Source organism: Thrips palmi, unplaced genomic scaffold (assembly GCF_012932325.1).
Source record: "Thrips palmi isolate BJ-2018 unplaced genomic scaffold, TpBJ-2018v1 HiC_scaffold_10, whole genome shotgun sequence".
Classification (NCBI taxonomy): domain Eukaryota; kingdom Metazoa; phylum Arthropoda; class Insecta; order Thysanoptera; family Thripidae; genus Thrips; species Thrips palmi.
The window spans coordinates 4,988,464-5,006,062 of NW_023144621.1; the positions used below are offsets into that span (position 1 = coordinate 4,988,464).

Here is a 17,599-nt window from a genome sequence, read left to right on the forward strand (position 1 = left end):
AGCAACCTTGTCGTGGAGAGGAAGGCCGCGACCGAGACGGCGGACTCGGCCACCGTGTACAAGCCCATCACGCTGACGCACATGCTGCCCGCCCTGCAGCTGCTGCTCACGGGCTGGCTCGGCGCCGGCCTCGTCCTGTGCCTGGAGGCTCTGGTGGCCTGGGTCAGCTGCAGGAGGGCTGCCTCACCCTCAGCACCGCCGTGTCACTCGTACGAAGATGATATTCTGATGACGTCACTGTGAATACTTCAGGCAGCAAATTTGCTGCTAGTCCGAAACGCACTCCAGAAGGTGGCCGCCGAGAGCAGTAAGGTTTTTTTTTGGCCGAGGTGACGAGAAGGTTCCACAGGTACACGTTGCCCACCGATCGGCCAACGGTCGTCGTAAACGGGCCTGTCGGTCGATTAGCATCGCCCCGCCGCCCGTCATTCGTATCAAGATGGCCCTCCGCAGCCGGAAAGAAGGGAAAGCCGGAAAACGCAGTTCGCCTCGGCGCGCGTCTATTTCTATTTTCGAAGCGGGCGTTCGATTGTCCTGCTAGCACTCGCCCTTTTCGAGCACTTACAGCGTGTCAGGCGTGCACTCCCGCGTGGCCTCCACCATTAGCTTGGCCGTCTTGTTCTTGGCCATGCTGGCGTGCGGCGCGCGCGCCGCGCTGCCGCCGCCGTGCTCGCAGCAGCCGCCCGAGGCCGCGTGCGCGTTGTCGCTGGTGCCGCCGCTGCTGGGCCGCAGCCTGCACCCCCGCCTGTTCGTCGTCGGCGCCGTGCCCTGGCTGGGCCCGTTCCTGGCCGGCCTGCCGCCCGCCGCGGCGGTCACCCTCCTGCCCGTCGACCCCGACCAGTGGCGCGACGCGACGGCGCGCATGACCGCCAACGACGCCGTGGTCCTGGTGGTGGCGGAGTCCGTCGGCGACCTGGAGCGGGCGGTGCCCGTCACCACCATCCCCGCCTTGACGAGGGTGGTCATGTGGGCGACGGTGCTCTCGGACGACGACGTGCCGGACTACACCAACGACCTGCGCTTGGAAATGCCTCACCAACGCCCTGCTCGCGCTCACCGCGCCCCACGGCAGCACCGCCGCGCCGTGTACAGCAACCCGTGCAACTGCGGCGAGAAGCCGCGACTGATAGTCGAGCAGGTCAACAGCTGGGACCGCGAGCGCGGCTGGCGGCGGCGGCGCCCCGGCGGGCTGTCAATGGCCATGTGCCCGCCGTGGCAGCCCCCTGCCGACGGCGTGCTTCTGGCGCTCATCCAGCCGTTGCACTTTGGGATCATCCTGGGACTGCCACGACGTGTTGTTTTTTGGCTTCAAGTTATTCACTGTTTGAAGCTCTTTTTGGCCCGAGCACCGAGCACCGAGCACGTTTGTCACTGTAGACGTCGTATTCGGGAAACCTCGTTTAGACGCCTTCATTTCCACCGATCATGATGTGATCACGTGTGAAAATATTGTGAGATATTTGCTTTTGTTTCAATAAAGTTTGAAACTCTTTTTCAATAACTGGATTACTACTGAACGAGTCTCAGTTCAGTCGGAGAGACTTCTTGGCAGTTCTGCTGTCACAAAAACCTACCTTCATCGGGATGCACCTCGAGGCCGAGGTCTCTGTGGACGCACCAGCGAAGCACACACTCGCTGAAGCGTGCCTCCCTCCACCGGTGGAACTGCAGCGATGCACTTCTGCGGAAGGGCTTGGGACCGAACACGGCAGCCAGCTCCTCCTGCATATTGCACTTGCATCGGGCTCGTTACTCACGCAAGGCGCGCGCACGCACGCGACATGCAGGGGCTGAAGGGACTCTCCACCGCGTGCGTGCGCGCTGCCGTGCGCCCAGTCCGCCCAGTCCGCCGCCGCGGGGCGCCATGCCAGCACGCCCGGAAGTAGGTAAAGAGTGTCGATGAAGTTGTTGCCACCACACTGCACGCCGACTCACGCCTGGAGACCTAGAGGCCGTCAGTCGCTAGGTCTCTTCTCACGCCGACCCGGGGCTGCTGGTTTTCCCGAAGTGAACCGGGTTCTTGAAGTCGCCCAGACACAAGACAGTGGGCCTGGACCTGTTTAGAAAGCTAGTCTAGCACTATACAAAGGCAAGGCTCTTCCTTGCAAGTTCAATTATTCAAGTCAATCTAATCCCAGGTGAAAATCAAAAACACTGTAGCTAACATTGCGGTGCACAGCTTCAGCCAAAAAAAAAATCTACGTCCCTCCTCCAGCGGTGTCTATTGCGTCGATAGGACTTGGACGCACCAGGAATCCTCGAACGTGGCCAATAATGCACAGGGAAGCTGCAATCTTAATGGGGCGTCGGGTCGAATCGGGGCGAAGAAGGATAGGGGGTCTAACTTTGGGCGGAAGCGGCGGCGAGTGCCAGGACGTCTCAGGGTCACTGGGACTTTGTAGCCGACGAGGGGGACAGCGAATCGGGTGGGACTGTGCAGCAAGCAGGGCCAGCAGAGCGAGCGGGGCAAGCGGCATGAAGGTGTCGGACACCGGAGGGCGGGGGCAGCCCTTCTCGGGGCCGCTCACCCGCCACCTGCACCGCTGGCTCGTCATCCTCACGCCGGACCAGTCGCTGCGGCCCTCGCGCGTCTTCCTGCGCGTCCTCAGCAGCAAGGCGAGTGCGAGAGAGAGAGAGAGAGAGAGAGAGAGAGAGAGAGAGAGAGAGAGAGAGAGAGAGAGAGAGAGCTGTCAAAAATTGTTGTCAAGCCGTGGTCAGCTTTGAGAAACATGACTATTGCATCACATACTCGTGTTCGTGTGAGAGAGATTAGTCTTGAAGTTGTCTTCGAGTGCCAGCTGTCCGCCAGAGCGTTGCACGCGTTGCAGCTGTGGCTGCTGACGGTGACGGTGGCGCCCTTCACGATGCTGCTGGGCCTGTTCCGGGCCGAGACGCTGTTCGGGGCCACCGACGCCATCATCTACACGTCCTGCTTCTACTCCAGCGCCACGGGCAACGCCGTGCTCATCTTCAGGCGGCGGCGCATCCTGGACATCCTGGAGGCCATCCGCCGCGTCGGCGCCACCATGGAGGGGGAGGCCTGCGCGGAGGGGCAGGTACACAGTGGATTTGCCAGGCGGCCGAAACTCGAGACGCGTTTTGAGCTCCAGAGCCGCTAAATGGGACTCGAACCGAACGTGTGACCCCACCAGTGGATTGCGCTCGGAACGAGGAATCCAGTGGTGGGGTCACACGTGCGGTTCGAGTCCTGGTCAGCGACACTGGAGCCCAAAACGCGCCCTGGATTTCGACCGCCGCTGTGCTTTCCATGTGGACAGCGCTCCCTGAGCCGCGCGGGCGCCTACATCAAGCGCCTCACCAAGGTGCAGCTCGCATTCTCCGCCATGGACTTGGTGGCGGCCTGGGCGCAGATCGCCCTCACCGTCCAGCCCCTGGCGCCCATGTGGCCCGCGCTGCCCGGCTACTGGGGGCACGTCTTCGAGTGCAACTTCCAGGTGACAGACAGCCGAATCACACCGTTTGCATTCGCAAAAAACAAAAACAAAAAAAACTTTGTTATGACCAGTAAGCATTGAACGGAAGTGCCTGAACTGAGGCGTGTACTGTTATAAGCTAGTTTTTTTTACAGGAATTTACAGAGTAGGTGTGTAAGTAGATCAGTTAACGTATTGGTTTTAAGAGTGACGTTACACAGTAATATATGCAGAAATCGCGATAATTATCACATGGAAACCCTCTGGAAAGAAAGAAACCCGTGTCCCTCTTCCAGGGGATCGTGGAGACGACGGGCACCTTCGCGTACATGTCGCTCATATGCATCCTGGGCTGCATGACCATCTCGCTGGTGGGGCTGTACTACGCTGTGGGGCTGCGGCTGCGGGCGGCGCGCGGCCGGCGCCAGGTGCTGTTCTTCCTGCAGCTGCACCAGCGCCTCCTGGAGCAGGCCAAGGAGGTGGAGGCCCTGTTCTACGACGTCCTCGGCCACCTCATGGTGGTCACGTTCGTGGCACCGCTCTTGTCCACGCTCAAGGTCTGTGCCGCAGAGCTTTGGGCCGCTAAACGGGCACCGAACCGAACGTGTGACCCCACCAATGGATTCCTCGTTCGGAGAGCAATCCATTGGTAAGGTCACACGTTCGGTTCGAGTCCCATTTAGCGACTCTGGGGCTCAAAACGCGTCCGAGATTTTGACCGCCTCCACCGGTGTTCTGGCCCACTGTGCTCTGGTGCGTCATAGGAATGTTTGACCTCTGATGAGTGTCACGTTAGGTCTAATCCCAGCTGCCTGCAACGGCACGCCCGGTCGTGTGCAACATGCTTGCAGGTGCTGCTCAACAGCCTCGACGCCACGCTGTTCAACTCACTGCTGCTCTTCTCGGTGGTGTTCGGCCCGCTGGCCGCCATGAGCCAGGAGCTGTCGGACGCCAGCATGGCCATGAGCGACTACGCTTTCCAGGCCGCCTTCGAGCAGGACGACTTCGAGCTGCAGCGCGACCTCATGCTGGTGTCTGTGGTGGCCGCCGCGCGGCCCCCGCACCTCAGCATCAAGGGCTTCGGGGCAGTCAGCATCCCCGGGGCCGCCTCCACGCTGCGGATCTGGTGGCAGTGGGCCAACATGATCATCGGCATCACCACCAAGTAGACTCCTTCTCCTGGAGTCAATCCTGGAGGCACCACCAAGTAGGCTCTGGAGGCACCGCCAAGAGTGGACTCCTAGAGGCACCACCAAGAGTAGACTCCTGGAGTCACTACCAGAGTCACCACAAAGTGGACTCCTGGAGGCACCACCAAGTAGACTGACTCCTGGAGTCACCACCGAATAGACTCCTGGAGTCCTCCAAGTCCACCCCTGGAGGCACCACCAAGTAGACTCCTGGAGAGGCATCACCAAGTAGACCGTGCTCCTGGTATCAGCAAATAAAGAAGGACTCGGACTGGCTCTGGACGTATTCTGTGATATCGAGATCCGCTCTCTCTTGCGATAAGTGCGAAGGACCCCAGGGCATCGGGCCCTTGCTGCGTAAGGGATTCTCCACCCCTCCGCGTTCGCGTTGTGTGGAGTTGCGCAAGCAACAACCTCCACACTTTCCGTGCGTGCTTTTTTTTTGTTGGTGTTTTTCTTCCAGAGAGTGAAGCGCAGAATGTGGGGGTGCCACGGGTAAGGCAAAACCTTCACACGCACAATCGGTGAGTTTGACTCGACTTGAAACAGGTGACCTCAGGTATCAGTAAGTATCAGGTAAGATTGGTACCGTAGTGAATTGCGCCGATTTTATTCATCGTTTTACTCTACAAAGTTCTGTATTTTGAGAGAAAGAGAGAAAAAACACATTTTGGGGACTTGTTTTCCAGCATGCACTGGCATTTATTATCTTGAAAAAATATCATGAACAAAAACTGTACAGGGATTTATGTACTAACATTGGACATAAAGTTCAAAAAGTTGTGTACTCATTAACTTTTTTCGTCACAGGTGTAGTTCGCGAAACGTCCCTGCCCGTCAGAATTCGTGGTGATTTCGAACATACAAGATCGACTCATTCACATCTTCATTAAGAGGCATTCAAACTGGTGAACAGAAATTAGAGATGAAGTTGCCTCTTCTGACTATCGCCTCTGCACCCTCAACTTAATCACAAAATAAGAGGTTGCCTCTTCCAAAAGGTCAAAAATTAATTTTGAAGCAAGCACAGCACACATTACTTTCTAAAAGTATTAAAATCACAGGAAAAATGGGCACGCCATTGTAAAATAAACTTCGCCCAGGCCAACCTTGTGTTCACTTCAAACACTGTGTTCCTTCCACACCTACCACAGCAGTGGGAGTTAGCTGGTGAATAAATTTGAAGCGCAGATTCGCCTTACATGCTAAGAAAGTTAAACTATGATTAAAAGGTACGCTTAACCGTGGCCCAAAACAATGTGGTAACTAACTGATTCTCGAACGTCTAACAATCCCACATCAACCCACCTGTTGGCACTGTAGTTTTCAGGATGCAGTCTCTCTCTCTCTCTCTCTCTCTCTCTCTCTCTCTCTCTCTCTCTCTCTCTCTCTCTCTCTCCATGACATAGTCCCTTCTCGTAAACCATTGTAGTTTCGAGAACGGATTGTTAAAATCACATTAAAAGCGGAATGAGGAGATATGAAAAATGACAAAAGCTTGTTTGTATCGTAGAGGTTGAACCTTTTTCAAATCAAATCTGTGTTCCCGCCTTTCGAGCCCTGACAATATTAACAGGAATGCGGCTCTGTCTCGCGATATACCCGCCGTTGATTGTGCCTTTTGCATGTTCAACCGGCTTCGCGATGTTAAATTGTTATTCCACATAGATTAGTGACGCGGTCTGGAAGCGCGACGGGTCTTTGCGAGCGCTCCAGAGAGGACGACGGCGTCGACGCGCTTCACGGCGCAGAGGGGACCGATTTCCCGAAAGGCCTTGACGGGCCTCGCCCGGCCTCGCCCGGCCTCGCTCGGCCTCGCTCGCGTCGCGCGAGTCAATGTGACGGACTTATTGAGGCCAACATGTGCATGAGCCACTCCGGCCGACGCCCCGTGATGCCACTCCCAGGGCGGACGGCGGGACTCGAACCCGGGTCCCTTCAGGGCGTGCCGTGGTCCTGGACGAGGTCCTGGGCGTGGTCCTGCACGACGCTGCCGTTGGTGAGCTTGAGGGCGTGCATCTCCACGGCGTCGGCCGGCAGCGACGACACCGAGTCCTCCATGGTGTGGTGGTTGTTCAGAGGTAGCGCCGGTCCAGGCAGCAGGCCCGGCCTGCACTCCGGAAGTCCCTCAAGTCCCGGTCCCGCTGCTGCTGCTCCCGGCCACTGCTGCTGAAGCTGGTGCGCTGGCTGCGCTGGCTGCCCAGGCGGGTGAGGCGCGTGCTGGTGGGCGGCGGGTCGCAGACGCTCCCCTCGTTTTGGGCCCGACTGTCTCGCAAGGTGTGCAGCCTTAGCACGTAGCACCGCCTGTGAGGGCTGTGATACGAATCGTAGCCGCTCGAAGAGGTGGCGCTGGCTGTGCGGGGGCAAGCTCGAATCTGGAACCGATTAGCGCCAACGATCCACATTGCAGCACCCTTAGGTCAAGGCGCAGCCCTGGAGGCGGTCGAAATCCCGGACGCGTTTTGTGCTGCAGAGTCGCTAAGCTGGACTCGAAGCGAACGTGTGACCCCACCAATGGATTGCTCGCGGAACGAGGAATCCATTGGTGGGGTCACACGCTCTGTTCGAGTCCCATTTAGCGACTCTGGAGCTCAAAACGCGTCTAGAGTTTTGGCCGCCTCCACCGGTCTTCTGGCCCACTGTGCGACGGAAGTCAAAATAACGACATCAAACTGAGCCTAAGTGAAAATGACGTAATTGTGAATTATTTGACCCCCTGTTCTCATCGGGATTGGCGGTGTGTTGACGGGGTACCGGGCCTCCCACACACCCTCATGAAACATGTGTGCCCGACCGGCCCCGCGTGGGGCCTCGTGGACGGGGCGGCCGCAGACCGCAAGCCCCAGCCGGCCCGGCCGTCCGGACCTGCGTGAGGCTCGCCTCAGCGCGAGGCCCCGGACTTTGACCTTCCTTTCGCCCTCTCCCGGTGCGCAAATCAAGTCTCCCAAGACTCTAAATTTCTTACGATGCAATTTCGTCAGAGTGCTAACCGAAACGCCCGGGGTGTCTCATTCGGTTCAGTTCGTGTCCTCAGTGGAAACAGGCTGTGGAAGTCAGCGGCTAGGAATCAAGTAGCAGAGGGTCACAGATTTTGGAAAAAAATTCTTTTTGCCTTAAAAAGTCTTGCTGGTGGCTAAAAACTTGTAAAAAGTGACGACTGGCCACTCCTGAAATATCTTCCACACACGGCTTTTGGTTTCAGCCCCAAACTAAACCCTGAGACGCACACTATTTTTAGGTTTGATGCGCCCGACCTACAAAAAGAGTGCACCCGAAAAAATGACTTCTTGGATCAACAAAAATTCTTGTTTACTTTTCTTTTCAAGAAAAATTTTTCTTTATCCAAACTTTTTTCCTTGTATGAAGAAAAATTTTCTAGTGTCAAGATTTTAAATTTCTTACAAAAACCAAGATAATCAAGAAACCATTTTTGTGGGTGTCATCAACTACGTTTGAACGTTACCGCTTCTGAAATGTCCGTTCTCGGCGCGCCCCGTGGGCCCCGTGAGCCCCGTGAGCCCCGTGGGCCCCGTGAGCCCCCGTGAGCCCCGTGGGCCCCGTGAGCCCCGTCGGCCCCGTGAGCCCCGGCCCCCGGCCTTCTGTGGTGCTTACTTTGCATCGCTGCTGCGGCCGGGTGCCCAGCGGCCGGGGCCGGCGGCGCGTCAGCAAGCCCCGCACCGTGCGCCGGAAGTTCCTCGTCATGAAGCAGTACAGCAGCGGGTTGATGGCCGAGTTGCAGTGGCCCAGCAGCAGGGTGAAGGGCAGCAGCTGTTAATAAAATTAAGTAAATAAGTAAAGGAAAGTAAGTAAAGAAAAGAACTAAATAAATGTAAATAAAGTAAAGTAAAAGAAAGTAACTTAAGTAAGTAAATAAGTAGAATATGTCTGTCAATTCACAGTGGGCCAGAAGACGGCTGGAGGCTGCCTAAACTCTAGACGCGTTTTGAGCTCCAGAGTCGCTAAATAGGACTCGAACCGAGCGTGTGATCCCACCAACGGATCGCTCTCCCATTGGTGGGGTCACACGTTCGGTTCGAGTCCTGTTCAGCGACTCCGGAGCTCAAAACGCGTCTAGGGTTTCGGCCGCCTCCACCGGCCTTCTGGCCCACGATTAGGCGGTTCTGGAAGCGCCCCAAACACGGCGCTGCAGTCTGGCTTTTGATTGCCGCGGAATCCGCTCCATGATGTCCATGATGTCCATGGCGTCGCCAGCGCCTCGCCCTTCACGGCCTTTCGTTTAACCTCCTCAGTCTGACCGAGCAGCAGTAAAAACGGCGATAAAAGCTCGAGGGCCGGCCGTAGGCCGTCGGCCGCGGTCCGCAAAAAAGGAGCATCTGCCAACATTTGAGCCGCCGAGTTCAACAAGTTGGGGGGTCAAGCCGTCCCGGGGGTATTTGGCTTGATCAACGCCCCATTCATGATTCTGCGCGCGAAAACGAGACAAACTGTGCCGGGTGTTGTTTGTTTGCCGTTTTAGTGACCGTGCGCTTTTTAGATCCTGAGAGTGTGGCTCAGAACGCGTCTTTTCTGTTCCAGTTACTCACGGTGAGCAGCCACTGCTGCGTCTCCAGGCCGAGGAGGTCCATGGCCAGCATGGTGACGTTGTAGGGCAGCCAACACATGGCGAACAGCACGGCCAGCACCAGGAGGATGCGCGCCACGCGGCGACGCTCACGCACCAGCCGCGAGCCCTGGGAGAGGAAGGAGTGCAAAGTCAGTGTCGCCAAGCGCCTCGGCGCTACCCCACGCCACGGCGTTCTCCCGCGACGGGGGTAGCGCCACGGTCGTTGCCTTTGCCGTGAGGTCTGCAGACTGCCCTCTATCGCCCTCACACCTGTGAGAGACAGAGCGATGAAAACGACTCTGGGAATCAGTCTGCAGACAGAAAAGTCGACGATACTCCACGCACGAGCGAAGCTCGTCGTTTTGTGCGCGGGGGGTAGCGCTGGGGGTCTTTCTCTCCGCACAGAGGTTTGGAAGTTACGTATGTATTCAAACGCAGAGGGAGAGGCACTCTGCGGGGGGATATCAGAGATACTCAGAGACCTCAGCCCGCTTTAGAGGCGCGGGGAGGGGGCGGGGAAAGGGAAGCAAAATGTCCCCCGTCACGTGGTTCTAACGGCCTCTCTCTCTGCTTTACCTGCTGCGAGCTGGCGCTGCCGGCCGTGGAGTTCTCGTCGAAGGGAGGCTTGACGGCGCAGAGTCGCCGCCCCATCAGGGTGTAGGCCGCCATGACCACGGTGCCGGGGATGGCGTACACCAGCGTGAACAAGAAGGCCCCTGGAACAGCAACAACAACATGAGCGCGGTGCGATTCTCTAACACCGCCAGCAACAACAACATGAAGGCGGTGCAATTTCTACGCCGCCAGCAACAACAACATGAGCGCGGTGCGATTCTCTAACACCGCCAGCAACAACAACATGAAGGCGGTGCAATGTCTACGCCGCCAGCAACAACAACATGAGCGCGGTGCGATTCTCTAACACCGCCAGCAACAACAACATGAAGGCGGTGCAATTTCTACGCCGCCAGCAACAACAACATGCCACTCGAGGTCCGCGACGATTGTCACGGTTTGCTTGCTCTTCCCACGCGAAGATCTCGCTGCGCTTTCAAACTTGATCCGCATTCGGCACCATTAGCGGCGTGGCAGGGCGCTCCGCGAAAATAAATGAAATAAATACGACGAAGGCGAGCGTTGATATTCCGAGGAACACTGACCCCGGGCAAGGCGCGCGACGCGGCGCGACGCGACGTGCCCACTGCAGAGGTCTGTGGCCCTTAAAATAAAAGGGATGGCGCCCCTCCGTCTTTCTGTCTCCTTTGGAACCTCATGCTAAGCCGCCCCCGTCCACCCCGTCCACCGCGCCCCGAGACCCTGACGATGCTGACGGGGCTCCACACTATTGGGACGGGCCGCCTCCGAGAGGGACCAGTCCCGGACGCCCCCCCCCCCAGGCCGGGACGGCGACGACGGAGTGCCCCAACACGTGCTTGAATAACAAATTCTTTCACTCGGCCGTCCCTGGCAGGGGCTCCGGCCCACTGCGTCGCCCAGCCGACGCGGTCAGACAGCTCGACAGGCCGACAGACCGATGACCAGACGGTCGGACGGACGGACGGACGGACAGGTCCGGAGGGGTTATTGCCCCCAACCGCCTGAAAGGTAGGCAAACGGCCACGCTTTGCTCAGAAGTAAGAAAACAGTGCTACCTTGCCTCCTGGGCTGGGGCACAGTGGGTCAGAAGACCGGTGGAGGTGGTCGAAATCCCGGACGCGTTTTGACCTCCAGAGTCGCTGAATGAGACACTAACCGAGCGTGTGACCCCACCAATGGATTCCTTGTTCGTAGAGAAATCCATTGGTGGGGTCACACGTTCGGTTCGAGTCAAGTTTAGCGACTCTGGAGCCCAAAACGCGTCTAGAGTTTTGACCGCCTCCACCGGTCTTCTGGCCCACTGTGCCACTGGGTTGGGGGTGGGAACACTACCCACGCGACATCGTGACACTCGCCGCGTGCTTTGCTAGCGCCAACACAGACAGACAGACAGACAGACAGACAGACAGACAGACAGACAGACAGACAGACAGACAGACAGACAGACAGACAGGCACTCACCGTACACCTTCTTCCGGTAGCCGTCCTCCTCCTTGCCCCAGTTCTCGACGCAGAATTTGAGTCCGTTGGTCTCCACGGCCTCGGCGAACGGCTCGCCCAGGTTGACGGGCTCCGTCTGCAGCACCCACAGCAGCGGCGCGAACAGGCACATGGACACCAGCCACAGGGCGATGATGACCTGCGAGCAGGGATTTCAGTAAGGCAACGATGCTGTGGCGTCGATTGGGACTCACTCACTATAAGAATTTGTCAAAGTGGTTCTTTAAAAAATTGCTGAAGCTTGGTCGAAATATTCTCCTGACCCGCCACGCGTCTAACGGCTTAAGAAAGTGTTTGTAAGGTTTTGAGTTCGAATGCGACGACCATCGCTTTATCTCTGTCGCACTGATGGGGCGTCCCGGCGGGGGTTTCGAGAGAGAGCGACGAAACGACACCACTGTTTATGGCTCGGCTGGCCGCCGGGTGGGACCCGCAAAGGGGAGGGGGCATTGCAACCACTGCAACAAGGAAAGGTGCGTGGCTTGGCATGCCATGGGCTTGCGGTCCCTGGCTCATTAACAGGATTAACTTCCTGGTCTCGGCACGAAAGGAGCAGAGCCAAGGCGGGCCGAGGCGAGCCGAGGCCCCAGCTTAAAAATCCACTCATGAAGTCGAGGTGGAAACAGCGCATTCCACCTAGAAAGGGGCGTTTCCACCTTGAGAAGAAGGAAATTCCACGTGGATGACCCCTTTCCACGTGGGCTTTGTAGATTTCCGCCCCGAGTTATCTGGGTGGAAAACGATCTGTTCCACCTTGACAAGGTTTCCGTGTGGAAGTCGCAAATTTCCACCCCAGCTTTACTAGGTGGAAATAATTCTTCCACCTGGGCAAAATTTCCGAGTGGAAATTAGAATCTTCCACCTGGTATTGTTATTGCCCGTGCGTTGAAGTCTCCGAGCCATTTTCAGATTTCCTCAATAATATGTTAACCTTCATAGCTATCTTAAATCTATGAGCGGAAATGGGTGTAGCGTGAAAAGTTAGGGTGGAAGGATCATTCTCCCCTTGAAATGGCGACGTACCGAGGGCTGACTGATGGACTCAAACACTCTTTCATATTCCGCCTGGAAATTTTATTCCACCCAAGTGGAATCCATGTTCCACCCAGGTGGAATCCACTGCAACGTGGAAAATACAATTTCCACCTGGGATGGAAGGGCCACCTTGTAAAAGTAACCAATTATCACCTTGTAAACTGTTTCCACCCAGCCATTTCCACCTGACCCATTTCCACCTTACGTTTTCCACCTAGAAAGTAGCAAGTGGATTTTTAAGCTGGGGCACCTCCGACAATCCCTTCTCGTCTGCAGAGAGACTGTCTGCCCGTCTGTCTGTTCGTCCGTGCGCCTGTCTGTATTGCCTCATTTGTCCCATTCTTGGGGGCGAGGCGTTGAGCCTGCTAACGAGTGAAGGCGTCGCGTCGCGTACTTCCACCGCAAAGGCAGTTATTTTACAAAGACGCCCACCCGCGCACTCTGCACTCTTAAAACCTTACGAAGTATTTTGAGCATACATATAACAAACTAAAATACTTTGTTATACGAAGAAATAGTTTGTAAATTACGAAGTATTTTCTTTGTAAGCTTACGTATGCTCAAAACACTTTGTTATACAAACTACTTTTCTTTGTAAGGCCCAAAATAGTTTGTAAGGTTTTCTCAGTGTGAAAACCATACGAACTATCTCTTTTTTTCTCTCCTCCCTAGGGTGGCTCGTTTTCTCTCTCGCCTTCGAGTTTGCAGAGTAGTTGTTGTGGGCGTTTGAGCGCAGAGCCTGCGCAGAAAACGCCGCCGTCCGCGCGAAGCAAGCAACCGTATAGAACATGCGGACCGGGGACCGGGACCTCAAAAGACTCCCCACTGAAGGCCTACTGCCCCGGGGGAAGACTGGTCCTAGTTCGGAAGACGATAATGCCGTTTCTGTTTTCCCTCCAATGGAGCAATCGTACATATCGAGGACAGAATATGCGTGGGGGCGGTCGTCAGGCAACGAGAGGGGGACTGCGGTCACGATCGAAAAAAAAGGGGGCGGGGGAGTCAGAATCACTTTCGCCGAGTTCGGCGCGATGTGCATTTCCCTCCCGCAAAGCCCATTCATTCTTCCTTTCTACTTAATCTCTCGGGGCTGTCACCAGGCTGCGCTGGGCTGCGGCAAGCGGCCTAGAAGCACTCCTCATTTTTGCAAACGCCCGTACGTCGGTTGAGGCGTTAAGGGACTGCTTGCACCGCCAGCGCCACCGCATTCATTCATTCATTCATTCATTCATTCATTCATTCATTCATTCATTCATTCATTCATTCATTCATTCATTCATTCATTCATTCATTCATTCATTCATTCATTCATCCTGGCGCGTCGGCGCTGCCGCGTTCGTTCGGTGCACAATCATTAGGGTTTGGCGCCGACAGGCGTGGAGCACACGTCGAGTGCGGCAGCGCGGCGCGCGCACGAAACAAAAACGAGCATGGACTCGGTGCAGCAGCGCAGAGTACGTCGAGAACGGCTCCGACCAGGTGGGCATAACTAGAGGCGCGTTTTGAGTTCCTGTGTGGCCTGAAAAACACGGGACGCGAACACTAGCAGAACTGAAGCGTATAATTGCGTTTCACGTGGGAGGGAGAAAAAAAGAAATGCCCCATGACATTTGGTGTGTCTGTCAAAGGAGGAAAGCGACTCCCGGAATCTGTCTGCAGACTAGACGAGCTGCAACGGCACCATTTTGCAGTGCGGGCACCCTAGCGCGACGTCTGGCAAGTTTCGACAACGAGTGTGCGCAGCAGCCCGAGCAACTATGTCTTCACGCACGAGCTAGCATCTTCCAGACAGCATCACACCTTTCGCAGTTCGTTCCTCGACACTTCCAGCCGGCCAGGGGTGCGAGAGTGACCGAAGGTGCGCACAGAAAACCGGTGAAGGCGGCAAAAATTCTAGACGCGTTTTGAGCTCCAGAGACGCTAAACAGGACTAGAATCGAACGTGTGGCCCCACCAATGGATTCCTCATTCGGAGAGCAATCCATTGGTGGGGTCCCTCGTTTGATTCTTGTCCTGTTTAGCGTCTCTGGAGCTAAAAAACGCGTCTAGAATTTTGTCCACCTCCACCCGGTCTTCTCGCCCACTGTGCTTTCCTCCCGATGCCCTCAGGCGCTCGCCCGTGGGCGAACAGATCGGGGGAACAACAATGAGGGAAGACACGAGCTTCAATCTCCGGAGCACCGGCAAAAGAACGCGTCCACACAACATCCGCTCGCGACCAAATGTAAAATGAAAAAAAAAATGTTTCCGCCCGTTTTTTGTTTGTATTCTACTCACGATGGTAGTGGACTTGCGGTTGAACACCTTCCGGAACGCCATGGGGTGTCGGATGGCCAGGTAGCGGTCGATGCTCATGGCAGTGATGGTGAAGATGGAGGCCGACACGGACACACCTGCATCAGAAGCCAACGGGTCATTGGTCAGCGAGAGTAAGGGGGGGGGGGCATAACAGTGGAGTAGCTGCCGGCCTCGATACGTGACTCAAAGTTCCTCGTGGGTGGTGCACCAGAAGGAACAACGCCAACGCCAACAACAACAACAACAACCAACAACCACTCAGACAACAAGAAAACGAACAGACTGCCGGACCCCTCCCCCCTCTCTCTCTCAGCGAAGCACTGCCTGCGAATCTTTCGCTTCCGCAGAGTATATTGTTTTCTGGGTCGGCTGGACTCTTTCCGGTCCCAGACCACATCCAAGGATGATCTTTCACCGTTGCGGTCTCCGATATTTTTGTCGTAGAGAGGAGATCACATTTGGCAAACGCAACCAGCAATTTTTTCCCCCCACGATGCGCTTTGAATATACCAGGGGGTAACTTTCGGCAGACTCTATTTAGGGAAATCCACACCGTCGTCTCATCCCGAGCGAGAGTGGGAGGTGGGGAGGGTGAGAGAGAGAGAGAGAGAGAGAGAGAGAGAGAGAGGAGAGAGGGAGAGAGAGGTGCACCGGATGTGGTGGCACCACTGGGGCCGGGCCGGGGCCAGCCCGCGCGGCCGAGTCGGTGCGACGGGGACAGGACTCGTGACTCGAATCAGAGAAGGGCTCTACCAGAGATCCGTGGTGGCAAACTTTGCGCCAAAGACATGCACAGCGAGTCGGCGGGGGAGGGGGCAAAAAGACAGACTCTGCATAGAATGATCATCAAAGAGACCCCCAGACTCATTACCCGGGCATACCTCTCGCTCGCACGCGAGGCACGTGGGGTGATCCACACTCCCCACAGTGCTCTCCTTTGCACCCCCTGGGTCCCCTAGGGGCGCGAGGGAGACAGCGATGAAGCGGTTAATAATAACACATCATTTGCCTGTCCTCTATGAATTCTTCGATAAAATCTAGTCGAGTCGAGTCGAGTCAACCTAACAGGGTAGGTCTGAACTTTTTTCACTGTTGTGAGATTGACGAATTATCGAGTCGATTCCAGCCAGGGTGGTGCCGTGTCTCGAAGGGTCCATTTTAACGCCCCATTTGACGTGCTAAGTACCTCGCGAGCTCGAGGGCCAATCCGAAGGGAGAGCCTACACTGTCAGTCACACTCCGGCCGTGGGTTGCAGGGCCCACCCAGAAAGTCAAACCAAATCAAACCCGCCCACTCTATTTCACGAGCTACAGCTCAAGCTTTCACACGCGTGACCTAAAAAGAGGACGGCTCACAGGCCGCGTTCTCCATAAACACAACTTCCGCTTAAGTTGTTGCCTTTAGGCTTTGGCGGTGTTGTGACTCGGGGCTCGTGGATTTGCGCCGACCCACGCGACAAAACTCGTCACGCCGCGCCACTACGCGCCCGCCGACTGGAGAGCCTAGCAGCCGAGCCGGCGGCCCACAGCTGCCTACAGCCCCCCTCCGCGCTGCTGCGATGAAAAGGAAACACAAGGCTTTTCATCAAGGCTTTTCGGCAGGGACAAGCGGACCAGGACTGGTGGGACTAGCCAGCCACACCTTTGCAGCGTGGCCTGGCCATGGCCTGGCGGCCTGGCGGCTAGAGGTACTGGAGGTGACTCCCTGTCTTCGTCTCTTTCGCCTCCTTTCTCTGTGCTTCCGTGTGTGGGCCATGCTGGGGCCATGCGTGGACAGACCGGGGGGTGGGGGTCAAGGGGGAAAGGTCAGTGGGGCCAGACGGTCAGTGGGGACTGCGATGAAGTTGGCCGGGGTGCGTGTGTGTGCGTGTGTATGTGTGTAGGTGTGCGCCTGCGTGTGTGGGTGTGTGCAGATTGAGCTGAGGTGAGCACGTGCGGTGCAGAGTTGTGTGGAGAAGGGTGGCAGGGCAACAGCCAATTTTGCTTTCTCTTAATTGTTTCTCTTAATTCTTTCTCGCTCTTACATTGCCTCGTTCGTTTCGTACTCCGAAGCGATGCTTCGTAGACTTTCCACTGTGCTGGATGAAAAAACCTACTGTATTTCAGTTGGCATGGGTGGAACGGTTATTGCTGGTACTGACTGCTGCTGGAGGTTGCGAGGGTGGGACTTTGGGGGGTGGGGGCTGGGGGTGGGGGGCTGGGGGTGGGGGAATCGCTGAGGGGTTCTTGGGGATGCGTGGGTCTGGAGGTGAGGGGGGGGGGGTGCTGGGGCCGCGGGGGCGTGTCTCGTCCGCGCTGGACACCCGCCAAGGGAATCCAAGCGTTACCCGGAGCGAACACGAGGCCACGCCACGCCCCGCCCCGCCCCGCCGGCTGTGGCAAACGGCCTTTCCTGACCAAACCGTTTCAAACGCCCCCCTAATCCACGACCACCTCGGCGAGCGACAATTACCACAAAAAAGACGTAAAGAGGAAAGAAAATATAAAATATAGGGGCTGCCCTGGTGAGGCGCCCATGGGCGATCCATGGTCGGTCCATGGGAAATTGACAAGGGAATCTATATCCATGGACAGTCCTGACGGCCATGGAGGGCCACACTGGCTGCATATGCTCTGGCAAAGTCCTCTCACTATTCAACGTCTTTCCAAGTCCGAATTATATGGTGGCTTACAGACCTTTTCGCGCTCACCAATTCAAATCAGATTTGTTTCGGACAAACGGTTCAAAAGTTAAAAGGGTTTTGCTGAAAATTAATGGGACTTAATGCACGAGGAAGCCATTGTCAATTGGCCGTCCATGGACCGTCTGGATGACCATTGGTTGCCCATTTGTTATGGGATGGACCCATGGGCCCACCGGATTGTCCATGGCCTGTCACCACGGATCGACCGTCACCCCTTCACGACCATAGGCACAATGGATTCACCATGGGTGTCTAATTGCAGTGTGGAAGGACATGGTGCCAGGGGCCAATATAGGG

At 56.4% G+C, this 17,599-nt stretch overlaps 1 protein-coding gene across 1 annotated transcript in view; it reads right to left on the bottom strand.

The window, feature by feature from the left end:
• Positions 1-5,562: 5,562 nt before the first annotated feature.
• Positions 5,563-17,599, bottom strand: part of LOC117654086 (QRFP-like peptide receptor) — a 99,210-nt gene continuing 87,173 nt past the window's right edge. The window contains exons 4-9 of the mRNA XM_034400258.1: positions 14,598-14,713; positions 11,247-11,424; positions 9,765-9,904; positions 9,169-9,315; positions 8,237-8,392; positions 5,563-6,999 (exon numbers count right to left, since the gene is read on the bottom strand). Coding sequence (XP_034256149.1) covers positions 6,700-6,999; positions 8,237-8,392; positions 9,169-9,315; positions 9,765-9,904; positions 11,247-11,424; positions 14,598-14,713 — 1,037 coding nt within the window. The 3' untranslated portion in view covers positions 5,563-6,699. The remainder of the gene's footprint in view (positions 7,000-8,236; positions 8,393-9,168; positions 9,316-9,764; positions 9,905-11,246; positions 11,425-14,597; positions 14,714-17,599) is intronic.